Source organism: Glycine soja, chromosome 11, assembly GCF_004193775.1.
Source record: "Glycine soja cultivar W05 chromosome 11, ASM419377v2, whole genome shotgun sequence".
Taxonomy (NCBI): domain Eukaryota; kingdom Viridiplantae; phylum Streptophyta; class Magnoliopsida; order Fabales; family Fabaceae; genus Glycine; species Glycine soja.
The window spans coordinates 11,152,190-11,171,832 of record NC_041012.1 but is presented as its reverse complement, the minus strand read 5'-3'; the positions used below and the strand labels follow the sequence as shown (position 1 = coordinate 11,171,832).

At 34.8% G+C, this 19,643-nt stretch overlaps 2 protein-coding genes and 1 non-coding gene across 13 annotated transcripts; 1 reads left to right on the top strand and 2 right to left on the bottom strand.

Annotated features, from left to right (window-relative positions):
- The first annotated feature begins 919 nt into the window (after positions 1 to 919).
- Positions 920 to 8,899, top strand: LOC114376252 (probable NOT transcription complex subunit VIP2). 8 transcript variants are annotated; one of them, XM_028334274.1, is made up of 16 exons: positions 1,007 to 1,169; positions 1,246 to 1,323; positions 2,518 to 2,650; positions 3,115 to 3,223; positions 3,298 to 3,476; positions 3,583 to 3,631; positions 3,746 to 3,955; positions 5,940 to 6,146; positions 6,237 to 6,338; positions 6,763 to 6,851; positions 6,967 to 7,149; positions 7,321 to 7,743; positions 7,832 to 7,884; positions 7,971 to 8,012; positions 8,275 to 8,419; positions 8,524 to 8,899. In XM_028334274.1, exons 3-16 carry the CDS (start codon positions 2,633 to 2,635, stop codon positions 8,581 to 8,583), a joined length of 1,869 nt encoding a protein of 622 aa, XP_028190075.1. In that variant the 5' UTR covers positions 1,007 to 1,169; positions 1,246 to 1,323; positions 2,518 to 2,632; the 3' UTR covers positions 8,584 to 8,899. The 8 variants fall into 8 exon arrangements, with proteins under 8 accessions (XP_028190074.1, XP_028190076.1, XP_028190075.1 ...); XM_028334270.1 differs by adding an exon at positions 2,253 to 2,403 and having other exon boundaries at positions 1,008 to 1,169; positions 3,583 to 3,955; XM_028334272.1 differs by having other exon boundaries at positions 3,115 to 3,184; positions 3,583 to 3,955.
- On the bottom strand, positions 3,143 to 3,223 carry LOC114377745. The gene has a single exon (XR_003659182.1). It is a non-coding gene; the product is annotated as a small nucleolar RNA snoR35 (small nucleolar RNA).
- A 683-nt stretch (positions 8,900 to 9,582) lies between the features above and the next one.
- LOC114376250 (E3 UFM1-protein ligase 1 homolog) lies at positions 9,583 to 18,368 on the bottom strand. 4 transcript variants are annotated; one of them, XR_003658929.1, is made up of 22 exons: positions 18,020 to 18,368; positions 17,536 to 17,847; positions 17,130 to 17,396; positions 16,876 to 16,923; positions 16,532 to 16,597; positions 16,290 to 16,393; positions 15,456 to 15,549; positions 15,323 to 15,379; positions 14,285 to 14,714; positions 14,047 to 14,201; positions 13,824 to 13,889; positions 13,674 to 13,742; positions 13,498 to 13,590; positions 13,267 to 13,332; positions 13,041 to 13,087; positions 12,872 to 12,935; positions 12,405 to 12,482; positions 12,269 to 12,331; positions 11,075 to 11,167; positions 10,651 to 10,796; positions 10,445 to 10,495; positions 9,583 to 9,754 (listed from the first exon to the last, which is right to left on the bottom strand). XR_003658929.1 is itself a non-coding variant. In XM_028334266.1 (21 exons), exons 1-20 carry the CDS (start codon positions 18,191 to 18,193, stop codon positions 10,692 to 10,694), a joined length of 2,451 nt encoding a protein of 816 aa, XP_028190067.1. In that variant the 5' UTR covers positions 18,194 to 18,368; the 3' UTR covers positions 9,583 to 9,754; positions 10,651 to 10,691. The 4 variants fall into 4 exon arrangements, 2 of the variants coding, with proteins under 2 accessions (XP_028190067.1, XP_028190066.1); XR_003658928.1 differs by lacking the exon at positions 10,445 to 10,495 and adding an exon at positions 9,882 to 9,973; XM_028334266.1 differs by lacking the exon at positions 10,445 to 10,495.
- Positions 18,369 to 19,643: the final 1,275 nt, after the last annotated feature.

The following is a 19,643-nucleotide window of genomic DNA, read 5'->3' as shown; positions in this document are numbered from 1 at the left end:
TTGCCGATAACACCACTGCTCTAAACTCTAAACTTTGTCGTTGATAACCATTGTTTTTGTTTAACACAAATCTTTAAACTTCGTATTGCATGCAACATCGTGTGCATGATCATCGTGACACAACACATGATCGTCTCTAACTTTGTCCTACTGTTGCACCTGTTTTGTGGTGGTTTCAATGGCTCCTTGTGGCAATTGTACTTGAAGCAATGCGCAAGCCTCCCCTTGACAAACATCAAATAAGAGAGAAGACGTAAAAGAAAAAAAAAGGGCAAAACATAAGAGAAAAACAAAGAAAGAGAAACACATGTCAACCACTGATTTAAAATGAACTAATCAAAGGGTCTGAAATAAGTTTACCACAATAAGAGACAAGTTAAAATTGTTTAATTAATAGCGTTGTCTTCCAAAATATCATATCCGTCCTTAGAAAAGAATGATCATTGTTAATCCTCAAAGTTTGATTTTCAATATCTAAATAGATAGAATAATTATTCCTCTTATTATCCCTAACTAAAAAAGTTTTATCAAATAAGAAATTTTGGATGTTATGGGCACCTACTAAATATATAATCAAAATAACTGTAATTAGAATTGTCACTATCATTTCAATTATGATTTTTTTTTATATGCTTAAAATTTTTAGAGTCTTCACTTAGACTTAGACTGGTATTTTCAATGGAACTAAGACTATCCATTGATTTACTTAATTCACATTGAATAAAATTTTCTTTAGAATACTGTGTTCTAAAAAAAATCTTTGTTTATTTAATTACTTCACCAAAATTTCCAAATTTTGTAATCATAACTGGCTATCCACACAAACTTATTAGCAAGGACGACTCGATTTGTATCCATCAGTAGCTATTATATTTGTTATGAATATTATTCAAAATGAAAGGTGGAACACTTGCTACTTACTAGTTTACAATTTAGACAGGCCCAAGTGGTGCGAAGGAACCTGTATTGGCAGCCGCATGCACATTTTTTCATTTTTACACCAGAAATTTATCATAAACCTTTTCTTTTGTCGTCTCGGACCCAACCCAACCCGTAACATTATCTCTCTCTTCTCTTCCTTTGTAGCTTTCACTTTCATTTTTCTGGTTCCGATTTAGGGCATCCGAACTCGGTCTTTGACTCAGAACTAGCTCTGATCTGCTCCTCAGGTACTCTCTCTTCCTCTCCGAGTTGATTCCACCTTCGATCTACTCTGCTTTTCACTTCATCATTTTATTCCTTTAGATCCTCGTTACACTTCCCTCACTCCTTCGCAACTCTGCACGCTTTTGTTCTTCCGCTTCTCCAGCTTCGAATTTCGGTGTAGGTTTTTATTCCTAACAGTTAATTCGATTCCGTGAACTGAAACCTATAGGTTGCCAATGGTTTGTAGTATAGCGTGTTTATCTGTGTAATGATTTGCATGCTTTTTTTTGGTTTACGATGTGAAAGGATTGAGGAATACGCAATTGAAAATTTGACGCGGCTTTGTTTTTGTAACTTGTTGCTGCTCTTGATTTATCAGTGTGTCGGCAATAATTTTTTGGCTATGGTTTCTGCTTTGAATTTGTTTTTTTCCCGCCTAGGTATCCTTGCGAAGAAATGAGATGTACTTTGAAGCTAATTTAGGGTTTGCACATCGTTACTAGAGGTTTAAGCTTAGCTTAATACATATCTTTTTAATCTGTAAATAGGGAGTTGAAACATGCTTCGGTTGTTTCTGCCATGGTTTTTAAATTTTAGTACGAACAGAATATTGCGGTGCGCTGTGGTTAATGTGATTGCCGGAGTTGAGACTACTGTGAGATGAGTTGTGGTGAATGCATCTGTTTTTTAAAACAAAATCTGGATTGTTTAGATCGTTGTGGTTGCGTTGCAGCCGTTGGGATTATGCTGTGGCTTTTTTCTCTATTAATCGAAACTACTCCGCAATTGTGGATTGATGCGGTTGTGGACAATACTGCAACTGCAGTATTGGTCTATTCTAAGTGGAACTACAAATTTTATTTTGATGTCAGAAAATAAATAAGGTGTAGAATAAATAATATATGTACCGATGATGTCGATCAACAAACTGTCATGTATGGTAATTTTGTTAGCTTTTATTATAATAACCTTAAAAGCTGTTCCAAATATGGGTTCTGAATTGAGGATAGTATGAACTTTTTTACATCGATTGTGCATGCCTATTAAATTCAAAAGTGCGTAGTATGTTTTACAGCTTGTATCTATTTTGTTTGTTTGTCTTGTAGTCACGGATGTTTCCATGTTAGTTATATGGAGAAGTAACCTGGATTTATAGAGAAGCATGTTTAGTTACAAGGGATTAAATGGTAGAATCTGGATGACTTTCATGCTAGTTTGGAGAAGGGAACGGGATTCTAATGGGAGAACTTGTCAAATGTGACTTTCTTTTTCATTTTAATTAGTTTGGTTTACTTTGTTATATTATTAAATGCTTAAAAGTTACTGTATTGCATCATGTCTAATATTTTCTTTTACGTCATGTTATTTTAGGTTGTTATTTGGTAACAAGGAAACACTTCTCAGATTGTTCTGAGGACTTTGAGTACAAAGGCGGACCATTTTCAGCAAGGGATGATTTTTGGGTTGACCTTTTGAAATTCATGCCATGTCGGGGTTACTTAATGTATTCCCTTATGTCCCAAAAAGCTTCTCCCCTTTCTATTCTTGTTTTATTTTTTGTCTTTTGGCGATTATTTTCAGTATTTTATATTTCTGTGCACTCTCCTGCGTGGTCACTGTAATGTTGTATTTTGATTTATTTTCATGAAAAACTGACTTTTCTCTTGCTAAATTGAAGTAGACGGCTTATATTAGGATTTTATATGATTTCTGTTCTCAGTTATGAGTTGCAAATTCCAGCTTGATATATTTTCATTTCTTTGGCATATGATGCATTGCATACATGCATGGTAGTATGATGCGTTGAGTTTTTTTAGAGGATTACATGGTTAAAATATATCCCCACACATCTATATATATTATGATTATTACTATTTTAAATCATAAGATGTTGATTGCCACTTTCAGACTTTTTTCTTTTTAGCATGCCTATCTTAATTTTTAATCCTAGCAGAGTTTTCCTTGCAGTCTTCTCTGAATGGATCTGCTTCAAATCTTCCAGATGGTGCTGGACGGTCTTTTGCTTCATCATTTTCTGGTCAGTCTGGTGCAGCCTCCCCAATTTTTCATCACACTGGTGGGGAGCTTTTACTGGATTTTCTTCATTTCATATGTCCATGTAGTTGTGTAATTGCTAGGTTCTTGCTGCAGGAGGTATTCAAGGATTGCACAATATTCATGGGAGCTTTAATGTTCCCAACATGCCCGGTACACTCACATCAAGAAACTCAACTATAAATAATGTACCATCGGGGGGTGTTCAACAACCCACTGGAAGCCTTTCTAGTGGAAGATTTACATCCAACAATCTCCCAGTTGCATTGTCTCAGGTATGAGAGTAATAACTGAAATTTTTAGCTTATTCTCACCTCTTTATTCTGTCATTGTATTTTTTGTTATTTACTGGTTTTTTGCCTGTCTCAATTATATTTGCAGCTATCTCATGGAAGTTCCCTTGGACATTCAGGAGTCACCAATAGAGGAGGTATAAGTGTTGTAGGAAACCCTGGATTTAGTAGTAGCACAAATGGAGTTGGTGGTTCTATTCCTGGGATTCTTCCTACATCTGCTGCAGTTGGTAACCGAAATGCTGTTCCAGGATTGGGAGTAAACCCAATTTTGGGAAATGCAGGTCCTCGAATCACAAGTTCTGTGGGAAACATGGTTGGAGGAGGGAATATTGGAAGGACTGGTGGAGGATTGTCTGTGCCTGGTCTCTCGTCTCGTCTAAATTTGGGTGCAAACAGTGGATCCGGTGGTTTAGGTATGCAAGGACAGAATCGATTGATGAGTGGTGTGCTTCCACAAGGTATGCACTTTTACCATTATAAGTTCTTCTTTTATGGAATATTTGTATATGAAAGAAATTTACCTTAATGTAAGCATTTTCTATTTCCCCTTGCCATATTAATTGAAAATCTTTTCTTTTTTTGTATTGTCAAAAGAAGTGGGCAAATATTGTCATGGGTGAGTGAAGTGGGGTACATGTGGTCACTTGATGAGTGGCTGCAAGCATGGTAGTTGAATCGGGATACGTGAATCAGAAAGCCTATGTTTTGAATTGTGAATCGTAAGATTCATGTTAAATATAAAACACACACACACACACACACACACACACACACACACACACACACACACACACACACACATATATATATGCACAAATTACACACACACACACGTGTGCGTGTGTGTTATATATATATATGCACAAATTCATGACCAATAACTGAAAAACGTTACTAGGATCATTTTATCATAAAGAAACATATGAGAGAGAAATGAAAACACACACCAAGTGTCATATAAGCTTCAAAACAAACACTGTTTACAGGGGACCACCACTCAGCTTGCAGGCACGTGTGGTTGCATTAATACTCAATCAACACATTAACATACAAAAAGAGAGGGCACAAAGGGTGGGTCACTCTCTTTTTGCATCGCATGAATAAAGAGGAGAATAGCAAAAACAAGGTAAGGAGACATGCTTTTGTATCACATGAACAAATATATGTCTTTCACACAATGGGGACAGGTTGGGTCTCTTTGGGAAGAAAAAATCAGCTTGTTCCCCCCTTTTACACAAGTTTTTGGAAAAAGTTTTTTTTTTAGGGTTTCATAATTGGGCCGCGCATGACCCGACATGCTTTGTGTGCGACCCATTTTGAATCAGAATCGAGTGATTCACAAGGAGAATGTGATTCATGCGATTCTCACACAATTCATGCGATTCAGGTGCAAAAATGATATGCCTCACATAGAAATTCTTTATTTATTTGAGTAGAATCCTCAATTATTTTTCATGTTGATATTCTGACTGGCTAGATTTTGAGCATTTTGGGCTGTTCTTTCAATTGAGATGTTTATTGTTCAAAGAGAGAGAATGTGATACATATAGTGCATGCTTGGAAATGTGGTGGACCATGTTGAAAAAATCATGGTAGCTTTAAAACTACTGTTTGGTGTGGTGGAAAATCATGGCAGGACACTCTGTTTTCGGGTCTTCACTGCCAATCCAAACACACTGATAATAATTCTGTGTCTGAATTACACCGCGGAGCATATATTTATATTAAGAGTCATAAATACAAGAATATACAGTTACCCTAATCAACACAATTACCAGAATATAACTTGCCACATTAAAAATATTACTATAATTAAATATATATTTTTTTCAACATTTATATCCATGCATAACACAACTAAATTCTTAAAGTAAGAAGCCAAAGGCTGGAACAGGGGAAATGAGAGTTTTGAAGATAATTCCCATCTGTCAGCCATATTCACTCTGGCCACTATTTTCATGTGCTTTGCAATAGTGCAGCCATGTCAAAGACACAATAGGCTGTTTAAAACTGGGACCCCTCTGAACCACATTATTCTGCTATGTGGACTGGTGGACTGTTGTCCTCAACCAGAGTAAGCTAGTCTGCAATTTTCACTTTCTAAAACTTGATAATGTGGGTTGATATTGTGGATAAGCTTTTTGTTGCATTTATTGCTGCTTGTTCGCCTGCATCAAATTTGTTGGCTCTTGTGGTGTCACCATGCTATTTCTTTCATCAATTGATATAAAAAGGGGTTCTTGATATGATATGTGAATGTTATTTGTTACTACGGCAGCAAAATTTGATTGAAAACAACTTAAAGAACTGCTGCCTGTTTGAGATTTATATGAATTGCATATTTGCATGATCAAATTGTTTGTACGTTTCATGCATGTTGAATATATAAAATTTCCCCCTTTAATAGAGTTGACTGTGGTAACCAACATTTTCTTGATCCAGGGTCTCCGCAGGTAATTTCAATGCTAGGAAATTCTTATCCTAGTGGGGGTCCACTTTCCCAAAGCCATGTTCAAGCAGTGAGTAACTTGAACTCTATGGGTATGTTGAATGATATGAATTCTAATGACAGTTCACCTTTTGACATCAATGACTTCCCTCAACTGACAACTCGTCCTAGTTCTGCTGGAGGGCCTCAAGGACAGTTGGGTAAGTGATGATAAATGTTTTTTTATGTTTGATATATTTATGCATCTTGTACAATAAAGAATAATATGATATAAACAAAAAATATTTCAGGTTCTTTACGAAAACAGGGTCTTGGTGTTAGTCCCATTGTTCAACAAAACCAAGAGTTTAGCATTCAAAATGAAGATTTCCCAGCTTTACCAGGATTCAAAGGTGTAGTATGCCTTATATTTTGGAGTTTAAAGAGTATCCTTAGCGAGATGGGTTTTCTGGATCTGTATGCATGTTTACTTTCAGTGCTTTGCTTTATTACTCTCTTTATTTTACTATTCTCTGTATTATTTCAGTGTTTTGGCTTTTGATTGGTTGTGACAGGAGTATGTGCCCCTGCTTTCTGTTTTAAGTTAACCATCTGTATTATCTGTTATACATTTAGTGAGGATGCAATATTGTTCTAAATTTTGCAAGCAAATTAATTACCAAGGGTTGCGCTGATGAATCTTAGATTGCTTTGCTGGAAATGACAACTGTGTTTTTCTAATTATTTTTGGTTACCTCTGTTTATTTGCAGAATTCTACTTAGTTAAAGTTGTTCAATTGACTTCAATATTTATTTCTTACCATATTGTTTGTGCAGGTGGTAATGCAGATTATGCTATGGATATGCACCAGAAAGAACAACTTCATGACAATACTGTGCCAATGATGCAATCTCAGCATTTCTCTGTGGGTTACATTTTATAAAAGACAAAAAAATCTTATCTATATACATATCCTTTTGTACAATATTTGATGGATCAAAACACTGTTCTTCTGAACTTTCCATGCTTTCTATCTGCAGATGGGAAGGTCAGCTGGTTTCAGCTTAGGGGGTACATATTCATCACATCGAGCACAACAGCAACAGCATGCTCCTTCAGTCAGTAGTGGCAATGTCTCTTTTTCATCTGTTAACAACCAGGATATTCTCCATCTACATGGATCAGATATTTTCCCATCTTCACATTCGACCTATCATTCACAGGTGTGCAAGCTTTGTACTCGTCGATGGAACATGTTTTTGTAATGAATAAGCCCCCCCTCCTTTCCCTTCAGCTTGTCTTTCAAGATGAGGTGCCTGATGAAAATAAAATTACACGTTTCCTACTGAAACAAGTATTTCTGACATCCTAATCACTTTTGTATTTTGGTTTAGACCAGTGGACCTCCTGGCATTGGATTAAGGCCGCTAAATTCTCCAAATACAGTTTCTGGTATGGGTTCATATGACCAGCTCATCCAGCAATATCAACAGCACCAAAATCAGTCCCAGTTCCGCCTTCAAATGTCAGCTGTAAATCAGTCTTTTAGGGATCAGGGCATGAAGTCTATTCAAACTGCACAACCAGCACCAGATCCATTTGGTTTGCTTGGCCTGTTAAGTGTGATCAGGATGAGTGATCCTGACCTGACATCTCTTGCTCTTGGAATTGATCTTACTACACTGGGGTTAAATTTGAATTCATCAGAAAATCTTCACAAGACCTTTGGGTCTCCATGGACTGATGAATCAGCTAAGGGAGATCCAGAGTTTACAGTGCCACAATGTTATTTTGCCAAACAGCCACCTGCTCTACATGTGAGATTTTTACATTATGTTTTATAATTTAATTTCCCTATTTTCAAACCTTTTCTTTGGGCTAACTTTTTATTATTGCATGTTGCAGCAAGGTTATTTTTCCAAGTTTTCGGTGGAAACATTGTTTTACATATTTTATAGGTGGCTTAAAAATCTGAATATCACTTACTTTTTCATTGAATTGCTTGTTATTTTATAATTAAATATAAAAATAATCTTTTTTGCAGCATGCCCAAAGATGAAGCCCAATTATATGCCGCCAGTGAGCTGTATGCACATTTCCTCCAATCTGTCATTTTTGTTTCTTTTTATTTTTGGATAATTTGAGCTTGTTTCTAATTTTTATAATTTGGGTACAATTAACTCGGATGCGTGGTTAATTAAATAATGCATGGTTAGCACATTAACCACTTATATCTAGTTTTAGTATTCCTAAATTAAAAATATGTTGAAAAATTCCTAAATTTTAATTCTCTGAAATTATTTTCCCAATTCAATAATTTCTAACGGGATAGGGGTTGTTGCTCGCAGTTACAACAGAGGTTGGTTTTATCACAAAGAACATCGTTTATGGTTAATAAGAGTTCCCAACATGGAGCCGCTGGTTAAAACAAACACATATGAGAGAGGATCTTATCACTGTTTCGATCCAAGCATATTTGAAACCGTCCGCAAGGTTAGTTTTTGTGAATATACTCTGTCGATGGTGTTCGTGAACTCTGCCTCCTATTCCCCAATTAATATTCTTTTTTTAGCCTCTAATGTAGAACCTCCTTGCAGGATAATTTTGTTCTACATTATGAAATGTTGGAAAAGAGACCACATCTGCCTCAACTTTGAGGAGGAAACAAAAACCTTTTTACTGTAAAGTTTCGATTAGGGATTTAATGCCTTGGAGTCATTTTGCAGTATTAGTATTCTTCAATTTGGCGTTTCTTCCTATCTGGTCGCTTTAGTGATCCAAGCTAGTATTTTATTTTTCCTTGCCTTAATATATACAATAATTAGGATACATAGGATAACCTAGCTGTCTGACAAACATGGTTTTCTGCCCATTAGCTAATGCACAGGAAAAACACCTGGATCGAAAATGGATGTACTTTCCGAAATAATTTTATCTTAATCTGAATGTTAGGATCAGAGATCTAAAATTGAATTGGTCAGGTGACTACTTCAGGTAGCTCAAAACTGGTGCAAGTAAAAATTGGTCAAGTATTAGTCTAATTGATTAAAGCTGATAAAATCAATAGCTGAATATAGTTTTGAACTCTTTAACAGATATTTTGATTTATTCAATTTTTTTTATTAAAACAAATATTTATGCTTGAAATTCAAGTATGATTTTTTATTATTTGACTATTATGAAATTTTCATTTTGTTAGACGTGTAATTTTTTTAATAATTTCATGTAAGGTTTGTTACTAACCATATCATTTAATATTTAAAATATGTAATTATTTCCGATTTAAACGTGGTTGAATTGATGAATCATGTAGTATATTTACTATGAAAGGTTTAATTTTAAAAAAATGGTTGGCACTACGTACGTGATAGGGATTTTGAAATAGTTTGTTTGTAAAATATAGTTGTCTCCCTTTACGCAAAGTCCATTTGCCATGGCTTTGATTGCCGTAAAATTATGTTGCAGAGGGGTGGAGAACGATGTATATAGGACGACACTACTTTTAAATTGCTAGACTAGACGTCGTCAGCCCCCATTTTTCCTTCCCTTTCTGTCATCAACATAATGACATTTGAATGTTCTTCAATTGTTGGCTACTTGTTCTAATGGGTCTGCTTGCTTTTAAGTTGATATAATTGATTTAATAGAATTTCAAATTGTTGAACCAAACTGAAATAAATGTTTAAATTTAGTCACAGATTTTACATTAAAACATGTGGATTATTAGGGAATTATATAGGCCTTGCTTGGTGAGAAAAGTTTGAAATTTGTTCCACTGAGCAAATGGTAGAGCTTGTTGGCATGAAGATTGTCATTGCATTTGAGGTTCTGTAACAACAAAGATGAGCAGCAAGATATCAGATGATGAATGATCCAGCTAGTATTTTTGTGATTCTAATCCATGATTCAATACTGAAAAAAAAAATCACGGTTCAATTAGCATTCTATATTCCACCTGAATAGTGGATTAAGTGTTGGTAATTGTGACTCAGCTTCCGTCATGGCCGTTCCAAGTGTGACGTGTTAAAGATTGGACTCGAGCATTAGCTATCAGAAAAATTGTCATAAGCTAATGAACGTTGATGATTTTAAGGAAAAATAACACCAACCTTCCTTAATATTTTACTTAATTATATTTAACATTTCTTTTTTATTTGAAAGTTATCAGATTTATCTGTTAATTTCCCAAGGAATTTGAAATCCACCACCCGAAAAAAAGAAGAGAAAAAACGCTTAGCCAAATTAATTGGTTTTAAAACGACTGAAGGTGGGAAAGTTCAGAAAACTTTTGTAGAACGTTGATAACGAGAAACTTGTATAGACCTAGTTTTTACAAGTTGTGTAGACTAAAAAGTAACAAAGTTATGTAAAATGGCTTTAAATTTCAAATAATTATGAGACGAATTTATTATAAAATGATGAAGTGTCTATTTGGCAAATTGGTTTACTCTACACAACTTATGTAAACTATGTCTTCTCAAGAAATTTTCATTCAGAAGAGTTTATAAACCAGTATACCTTCAATTATCAAACAAGTATAAATCTTTGGTTAAGACTTAAGAGGTTTTCCTGCGACGCGAAGATTTATAGTGCGAATTAGAATAAAATGAATAGCCACAAAATCTAATCTAATTTCCCAAGATTGTCTACTTTAGCAAAATGCAACGTATCACAGGCTTTTTGCACCTAACAAAATAGACAACACAAAATTAGTGCATCCTTACGATGAAGCTTGATTCAGCAGCCAAACTTGGCTTACAAATTTTTATGAAGATTGGGAGGTGCTCAAAACCAAGCTTTTGAGGTCCAGCATTTGGCTCTCAAGAAGCTCCTTTTTACTCAAAATCCTATCAGATGCACAATCCTCTTCCTGTAGAAAATGGGAAGAAAAAGTAGTACACAATCTATACATTATTTCAATTATTCAAAATAATCTAAATTTTGTGTGCATGTTTGGAAACAAGGAGCTCATACAGAAGTGAGGGGGGAAAAATTCTAGCTATTTAAAAAAATCGTTGGAAAAACTGCACCAGAAAATTTAGCTATAAAAGAATAGTTCTACTTTAATGATTAACTTAGAAGAGACATATATCAAATTTGAATGACATGTACGTGAGAAGGATGCACGATTGATTAGTAGCTACTCACATCACCAGGTGAAGCTGCTAATAGTGTCAAAAGAGTCACTGTGGCAGTTTGATAATCAGTTAAAATCTTGCATGCTGACTCGCCTAGCTTATCCTGATAATTAATACACATTAAACAAAATCAGGGAGTTCTGTAAAATTCTTATTGTAAACCATTACATGGACTGCATTACAAACACTGACAAACTTCTAGCTGTATGCGAAATGGAAAAAACTGGGGTTTAGACTACTTCACCTCATCACTTTTATCGTGATTAAATTAAAAAATATTATCGGGTGTTTTTCAATTTGAAGTATTCATTGTTCTTATTGGAAACCTGAGGATTCCTTTTTCCTTTTTTTGGCTGTCTCATTCTACATTATTGTCAAAGCTAGAGCAAAAATGTGGCTAAAACATTCAGTGTATCATGTATGTGATGTGAAGCAACACAGGTGTTGCAAATTATTTTCAACAGAATATAAGTGTAAAAAACATAATAGCATTTACTACTTTATGTTAATAGTGTATCAAATTTGAACCTATTCCTATTGCTTGACTGATTCCGGTGAGATCCCAGAAGAAACATGAACTAGGATGTCACACTGCAGCAGCTGGTAGACCAAATCAGGTTGCAGTGATCATAAAATATTAAAGCAAGCACCCCAGAAAAAAAAAAAAAAGAATAAACCCAACTTAGTCCCTAAAGAGAAAAAGCCACCAATCAATCCCTAAAGATTACATATAAGGAACACTTAGGACTAAAGTGCTTTTTTGGGTACCCCCACCTCACTCAACAAAAAAGAAGAAAAAAAATACACTGAGTGAACAATTCTATAAAGGTTAAAATTGTAAAAATCCTAGATGTTTAAATGAAGCATACAAGGATCATGTATAATAGCATTGCATTATACAACCATTCAATTGTAGCATGAGAAAGACTGCTTGGATTTAGGTTCTATCCATAAGATAATCATAATGGATAATAAGTCTGGAGGGAAACACCAGCAGGCTTCATTCCAATTACAATTACAACATATTTGATGCCACTGTCTATCTTAGGTGTTCAACTCAACTAAACTTATTATTTACTGGAAATAGAAAAAAAATGCAATTCCTAGGTTGGTGACCATATCATTATTATTTGCTATTTCTATTACTAAGTATTTCTGGTTATGATTTGATGCATAACTTAATCAATTGACAGAAAGAACATACCTTTAAATGGGAAATAGCAACAGAAATGGCCCTTCCAGGAGCTTGAAGAGCTTTGTGGTAAACCTATTCATACAAATATCCATGTTTATAATGGATAAAGGGAGGTGGGAGCAAAAATAATAAATACTGTAGTTACCTGGATATAAAGTAAAGACACAACTTTTGGCAGAAGCGATACAGGGTCAGTCTCAGCAGAAACTTGAGATGTCAACTCCTGTTTAATAACAATGATAGAAGGCACACAGTTTAAGAACAATTAAATTGTAGAGTATCATTATAAAACTGATTGAGTTTTACATGGAAATGGAATTGCTTCACTAACTAATATTAGGGAGAATTACAAGTCATTGTTGAAATAACAATTAATGATAAAGATAAACTAAACACTAAGTAAAATTAACCATAAATTGCAACTAACTTCCAGTTAGAGTATCTTATAAATTATTAAATTTAAGTAAGTAAAACTTATGAATAAAAATAAATTAAAGATGACAGTAGATGTTTTCATTATTAACAAAGAATATTCTTGTGTGAAAATTGAGCAGTAGAATCAAGCCTCCAGTAAATTATAGCAAGTTTTTACATAAATGTAAACATAAATACCTTGCGATATGAATGTAAAAGTGTTCTTTCTAGTTTCTTGTCAAGCTTTTTCAAAGGCAACCCACTGTAAAAATTAATGAACAAACTATGTATTAGGGTTCACATCAGGACAGAAGAACTGGAGGTCAAATCAATGATAAAGTCCTACAAACAAAAATAGACACATTACCTCTCTTCTGTTACCATTCTAAAAGCAGCCATGAATATCTCCACACTCTGTTGTATTGAATATTCAAATATTAGTTAAACCACTAGGAAATAATACAGAATAATAAGTTTCAAATTCTAAAAAGATATTTCCAGGCAAACCAGCTGTAATTGTGAATTGAAAAGTGAAGTAAACTTATATAATGAACCTTAACAATGAGAATTGCTTCTGAATTAAAAATGCTAACCTTTCCTTCCAATGCTTCTACAACAGCAAGAGCCTTATTTGCAAGAGCTCCTGGAAAACTCTTACACTGCAAAAGAACATAATAAATAAGAGATTTGATGTCATTCTGTGTGCTCATTCCAAATGATGATCTTCAGCAAAAATATGAGACTAATACAAAATTTGCTACACTAAAAAACAGAAAAATGATGCATGAAATTATGCCAAATACTGAATAGTGCCTTATTCTTACAATGGCAGTTCTGTCTCCAGGACTAAGTGAAACAGATTCAGAATTTGGAGCTTCCTGCACCTCATGTCCATTCTTTAATTTGTTGTGCTCATCCTGCAGATGATGAATCCAGCATTAGATTTAGATCTTATTAACTCTCATGAAACATTAACAAATAACTTGTTTAGATATAATACCAGGTTTTGAAGAAGCATATCCACCATAGGAGCTGCTACTGTCCTTAGTAAATGCCTATGCAAAACAACCTGGGCATCATATATGCATTAACTTATTTTGTTTCATCCATGAAAACAACCCAAAATTTCGAATAACTAAATCAAACTTACAGAAGTTGATTGATCATCTTCAAACAGTTCTAAGGCTTTTTCATACAGCTGCATGTTTAAGAAAGACTGCCAAAAAAGATGAACATCAGAAACTGTACATATAAAAGGGCACTAATTTTACATGTCTTGATAAATACCCTTGAATGAAAGAAGAAAAGAAAGCTACATAAAGACAACAATAATGGATGCAGAAAAAAACAAAAAATGCAATTAGCAGTCAAACCTCATCAAGTTTCTTCTGCAAATTATCAAGCAAACGTTTCATTCTTTCTGCATTGTTTGTAAGCAATGCCTTCTTTTTCTCCATCCAAGAACTGATTATTGTAGGCCTTAATTGGTTAGCCAAAGGCCTAAGAATTGTTTCAGGATCATCTATACCTATCAATTTATAGCACTGCATTTGAGAACATTGGGTAACATGTAAAGGAAAAAGAACAAATTTGATATCTAAATCAACAGACCTTGTTCTTCAAAATCGGAAACCAATGCTGTAATTTTCTGCATGATCCAATCTTCTGAGGGACTGGGATTATCCTCTTTCACTTTAAGCGATTCTTTCTTAGAACCTGTCTTTGAATCTGACGTTTGTGAAGATGCATCCTTACCTCTTTTCTGGCCTCTCTTAGATTTTGTCAAAGTCTGTTCCTGGTTATCTGCACCGCTTTCAGATAGATTTGCTACTGCATTCCCAGTGGCTTTTCCCTTTTTTTTCTTTGATCCTTTATCAGCATGCCTGTTGGCACCACCATCACTCACCATCTCATTCAACCTGCCTGACTCATGCCCTACTTTTGCTTCATTGGGTACTTGAACATCAGCATGCATTGTACTGTCAGCACACCCTGAAACACCTAATGTCTCCAATTCTTTCACAACCCGATCACAGATGTCCTAGTAGATGAGGGAGAGAAACATGGCATCAGGAAACCAACAATAAAATAGTTGCATATAGATATTTTTTTATTCAACAGTAACTTCTACACTTGATTCTTGATTCTTAAGCAAAAAATGAAAGATATGAAACCAAAATCTGCATATAGTAAAGGAAATTAATCACAGAAAGAAATATATAGCCCAAAAGGGTCATACATGTGTTCACCAAAAAATAAAAGGGTCATACATATTAGCCTAACATCTAACTCCATTCTGTACAGTAGATGACACTGCAAGCATTTTATATCACCACTTTTTTTAGGGTTCCCATTGATAGCCATGTTGTGATGGTGAACTGAGCATTAATTTTCTGAACTGTGTATTCACTAAACTGCTGAACCTCTTCTAAGCAAATTTCATAACATGTCTAGCATCTTAATTTTTGTTCTCATTGGCAATACTAACCTAATCTATTAAACCAATATTCAAACTGGACATAGTAGTAGCATTTGCACTATATAATAGGCAATGTGGTTGTAAAATTAAATAATTAAGTTGACTTCTACATGACTACATCAAATGCCACAACTATTTACCAAAAAAAAATATCAAATGCCACAACAAACCTTTATAAAGCTGCTGCTCAACACATAAAAATCCCCAAAAATATGTGCTTTGTTAGACTGCAAAGAAAATAAAGTTTATCAACACATGAATCAAAAACACTGAGCATAAATCTACAACATGGTTAAGTATCACCTTAAGAGCATTTTGAACAGATTGACATAGGGACAACATTTTAGATGCATCTTGGGGTGTAAATGATGAAGGCAATAAGGAAAGAGAATCACTCCTGCAGCATTGTTATATCAGAATACAATGCTTAGAAAAAATTGTCTTCCAAAGAGTAAACAGTAAATATAACTTGCAATGATTTTGGGAAACAATGTCAAGGGAATTCTTGCACTACATCCCACATAGCATAAAGATTCTCACAGAAATTAACCAAACTTTCATCACGAGTTTTCAAATTCAAGAACACAATATATGGATTTATCTAGTTCTGGCTAGGACGAGAGAGAGAGAGACAAACTGATAAAATTGGATCAGTCATTATCATCCAGTGGAAACAATCATTATCAAGACAAAGAAACAAATTTTAACATAACAAGGCAACCAGAGAAGTTGGGTTTTAGGGTGCGCCTACTCCTCTTCACCAACTCATCCAGACCCATTTAATAAAGTCATGCATATTATTGATACTGGGAACGATAAGTAAATTAGAGTTTACAAAAGAACATGTTATACTCTAATTTGGATATCTATTTTTGCTAAGCCAATAACTAGGTAATGTGAAAGTTAGTTTAAATCAGAGGGATAGATGAGTAAAAATATCACAAGTTCACAACAGTCATCCATCAGATAAGAAAGTCACCACTATACACATGGCAATAATTAAAAAAAATAGTTTATACTGTACAACTGTAATTTGTATATCAATTGATAGTATTAAGCCTGGCTGAATTTAGTAATGAAGAAAGGAATGAAAACAAAAACTGGGGATAATGCAAAAAAAAATGTTACGGTGCTTACCAGCTACCACGGTCAAGAGCATCCTCAGTAGAAGCGTCTAGCATCTCAATCATAGATGGATGAACAAATGTTGAAACTAGAGGTTTGCCTTCAGGATATCTGGACTAAATTGGATTGCGCAAACTTAGGCTTCATTAACTAAGCTAGGGAAACAAGTAGTACAAAGTATTTATTTCACATATATCTATGATCCTAATAGTTATTATTTAGAAAAAGAATCAGCATAGGAGTAATTTAGCTACCTGCAAGAATTGAATGGGCTGGGGAATTCCAAGTTTGTGCAGCGCCTCATATGTGATAAAAGAATTCTATAGCATACAAAAAAGAAGGCAGAATGAATGCAGTGGTTCAGAATTTTGCTTTTCCAAAAGATAATGAGAAGGTAAAAGATGCAATTTACAAAGAATATACAGGTAAAATATACAATTTACAACGAATAAACAGGTAAAAGTCAGTATACATGTCCAATCTGTCAAACTTGTAAAGACAGTTATACAGCTCCGATGAATAGATCATATACTAGAAGTAGGCAAAAGTTGTGGTATTTTCAACGGAAGAGAAACATGAGGGAAGTGAGAGTTCCTACCTGAGAAAAGAATGAATCCACAAACTCCCTTTGAGCAACAGCAAACACCTGTTGTGTGACATAAGAAATAGAAGTCACAACAAATACTTTCTAAAGATATAGGAACTAAGTTCAATAGCCCAAGGCATATATGCCATAGCAGTTGACTACTTCTACCCATAGGCCATAGGCTCTACTGGTCAGACCCTGTCAGAGGATTATTGATGTGAACTGAGATCCTAGACTCCTAGTAAGTTAGGGAAGGATCCACTTACAGCTGGTGTCCAGTGTACTCCTGCGCGGAGCAACCCAAGAATCTTGCCTTCCTTCACAAGTCCATTAAACAAAGACTGGAAGAAAGATCCTTCAACAGCCAAACCACTGGTTCCATCAATTTCTTGCAGCAACTGCTGCAATGAGCTCCATACCACAGTCAAATTTGTGGGAACGGTGATGCCTCGCACAGCACCACGAACCATGGCACCAACACGAGCCACATAGGCAGGAGTATACAACTGCCCGCCTTCAAGCCTTCCTTTCACCTATTTTCAAAAACGGATTGTGCCGTCATTCCAAATTCTCACTGATTACTCATCAAAACACAATTATCACTCTAATTCCAAATTTAACACAACACAGTTCAATTCAAACCAACACACACACACACACACACAAACTCACAATTGTTCCAAGGCGCGGCTCCAACATGGTGGAAACCAAGTCCAAACCTACGTTCAATTGCGCCGCGAGTTCCGTCAGCGCAATTTGACTACATTCCTGAAGCCTCTCGTTAATCTCTTCTGCAATTGAGTCCCAATAAGACTCCGACATAATTTCTCCCTGAGTCAACATCAGTTCTCGGTGTTCCGTTACAACGCTCTGAGCCTGCTTCTCCACGTAGTACAAGTCAACTCCAGTAGCGTCAGCGAGATCGATCAAAGAAACGCGCCCTATTTTCTTCACCTCCGACACCATCTCGTTCCTCAGTTGATCCTGACAGCATGCACGATCGCATTAATAAACGTTCGATTAAGAATCAGCACAACACAGTGAAGGAAGCACGGAAGCACAATCGATTATCGAATTGAATCAAATTCATTGAATATGAAAATTACGAACGCGGAAACCTAATCAGAAAAAGAAGCGAAGCAGAGAGAGAGCGTACGAGAGTGATGTATTCTTTGCCGGAGACAGTGTGCAGAAGCTCGAAATCGATGATTTGGAGTTGCTGCAGTTTTTGGACCAATTCGACGACGTTTCGCTCCGATAAGCGAATGCTGGACTTGGCTTGCTGCGCGAACTCGAATTGTCGCTGCAGCTCGAGCAATTCGTCATCCATGGTTCGATCTTCACGCACGCACCGAAGAAGATTGCAATGCGTTTCTCTTTCAACCTTCCGAGCTTGCGAATTCGATTGGGCGTTTGGATCCCTGAAATGTTCTTCGGTTTTGTATTTGTAGTGACGACGGCATTTATGTTCGGTCACACGATTTTGTTGAAGGGAAATTTGGATTAAGGACGAGATGTCTTTAATCCAAATTTTAATCCTTCCTAATGCTATTGGTGATTAACTTCTTTTTTTATAATTTTAGATATACTTTTAGAGAAAATTGATTAAACCATAAAATTGTTTTAACCGTGAATATTAAACTCATACTTTGAATCCTTCGACAAAATTCCTTTAAAAAAATCCTTCTACAAAATAGTAGTAAAGTATACTAGTGTTTAATTTTTATTTATATTAAATATACAAAAAAATTCAGTCAAGAAAAAAGTATATAATTGTAATTTACAATTAGAAAGGATATTAATATGAATTTGAAGACAACAAGCATAAAAATCAACAATTTATCGTGCATGATTATTTCTTATTGAATTATAATTATCATTAAAAAAGTTTTCTATGTTATCAACATAGATTATTTACTTTTTTTTTTTTGAGAGAGAGAATAGACTACTTACTTAAAAATATGAGCTTAATTTCTATAGTTTTATGAATTTGTAGTTGGTTTGAGTTAAACAAAAGTCAAGTATTTTAAGTAAGATTTCATATTTGAACTTATAGATAAAAAAATATGATTAAAAGAAAAAATTCTATTATATTTAACCAATAATTTTTTTAGCAAAAATTAGAAATTAATAAAAATTAGTGATATGTTGTCATTAAATCACAAACTTTGGTGAGGCAGAGGTGCAAGGGAAAGGATTATTGGCTGTGGCAAGAAGATTCGATAAGATGGAGACTTTACAAAATTTGGGGTGCATCAAGCAAAAATGATTGCATAAAGGAATTGCAAGTTCTAAGTTGATGGATAGGCTAGGTCCATAAAAGCTGAAAATTGGGCCTACATTTGCCAATTTCGAGGCCTTATTTTTCTAAAATGAGTTGTGAAATTGGATTGTTGATTTAATGAAAAAATCTTATTAATTATTAATTAACTTCTGAAAAATAAGCAATTAAACAGAATAAGCTTGTTTCTGTAAGAACTTTTTTCAATGTTTGTACTGACAAAGAAAGTCAAAAACAAAAAGTAAATTACTGTATTTTTGTGTCATGCATCGGATAGAAGAGGAAACTGCAAAACAAGAGAAACAGAAATACAACACTGATTCAACCTACCAAGTACCAAGCATAGTCTTGATCAGTTCATTCAGTCCAGCTGATATGAACATCAAAGTCCAGACAAAGCATACATTAGGCCCAATAGCAATAAATCTATCACTTGATTTCTCTAACCGATGCCATGTTTTAGTCTTTTTGATGTGTCTTTGTATATTTTGTCACATAG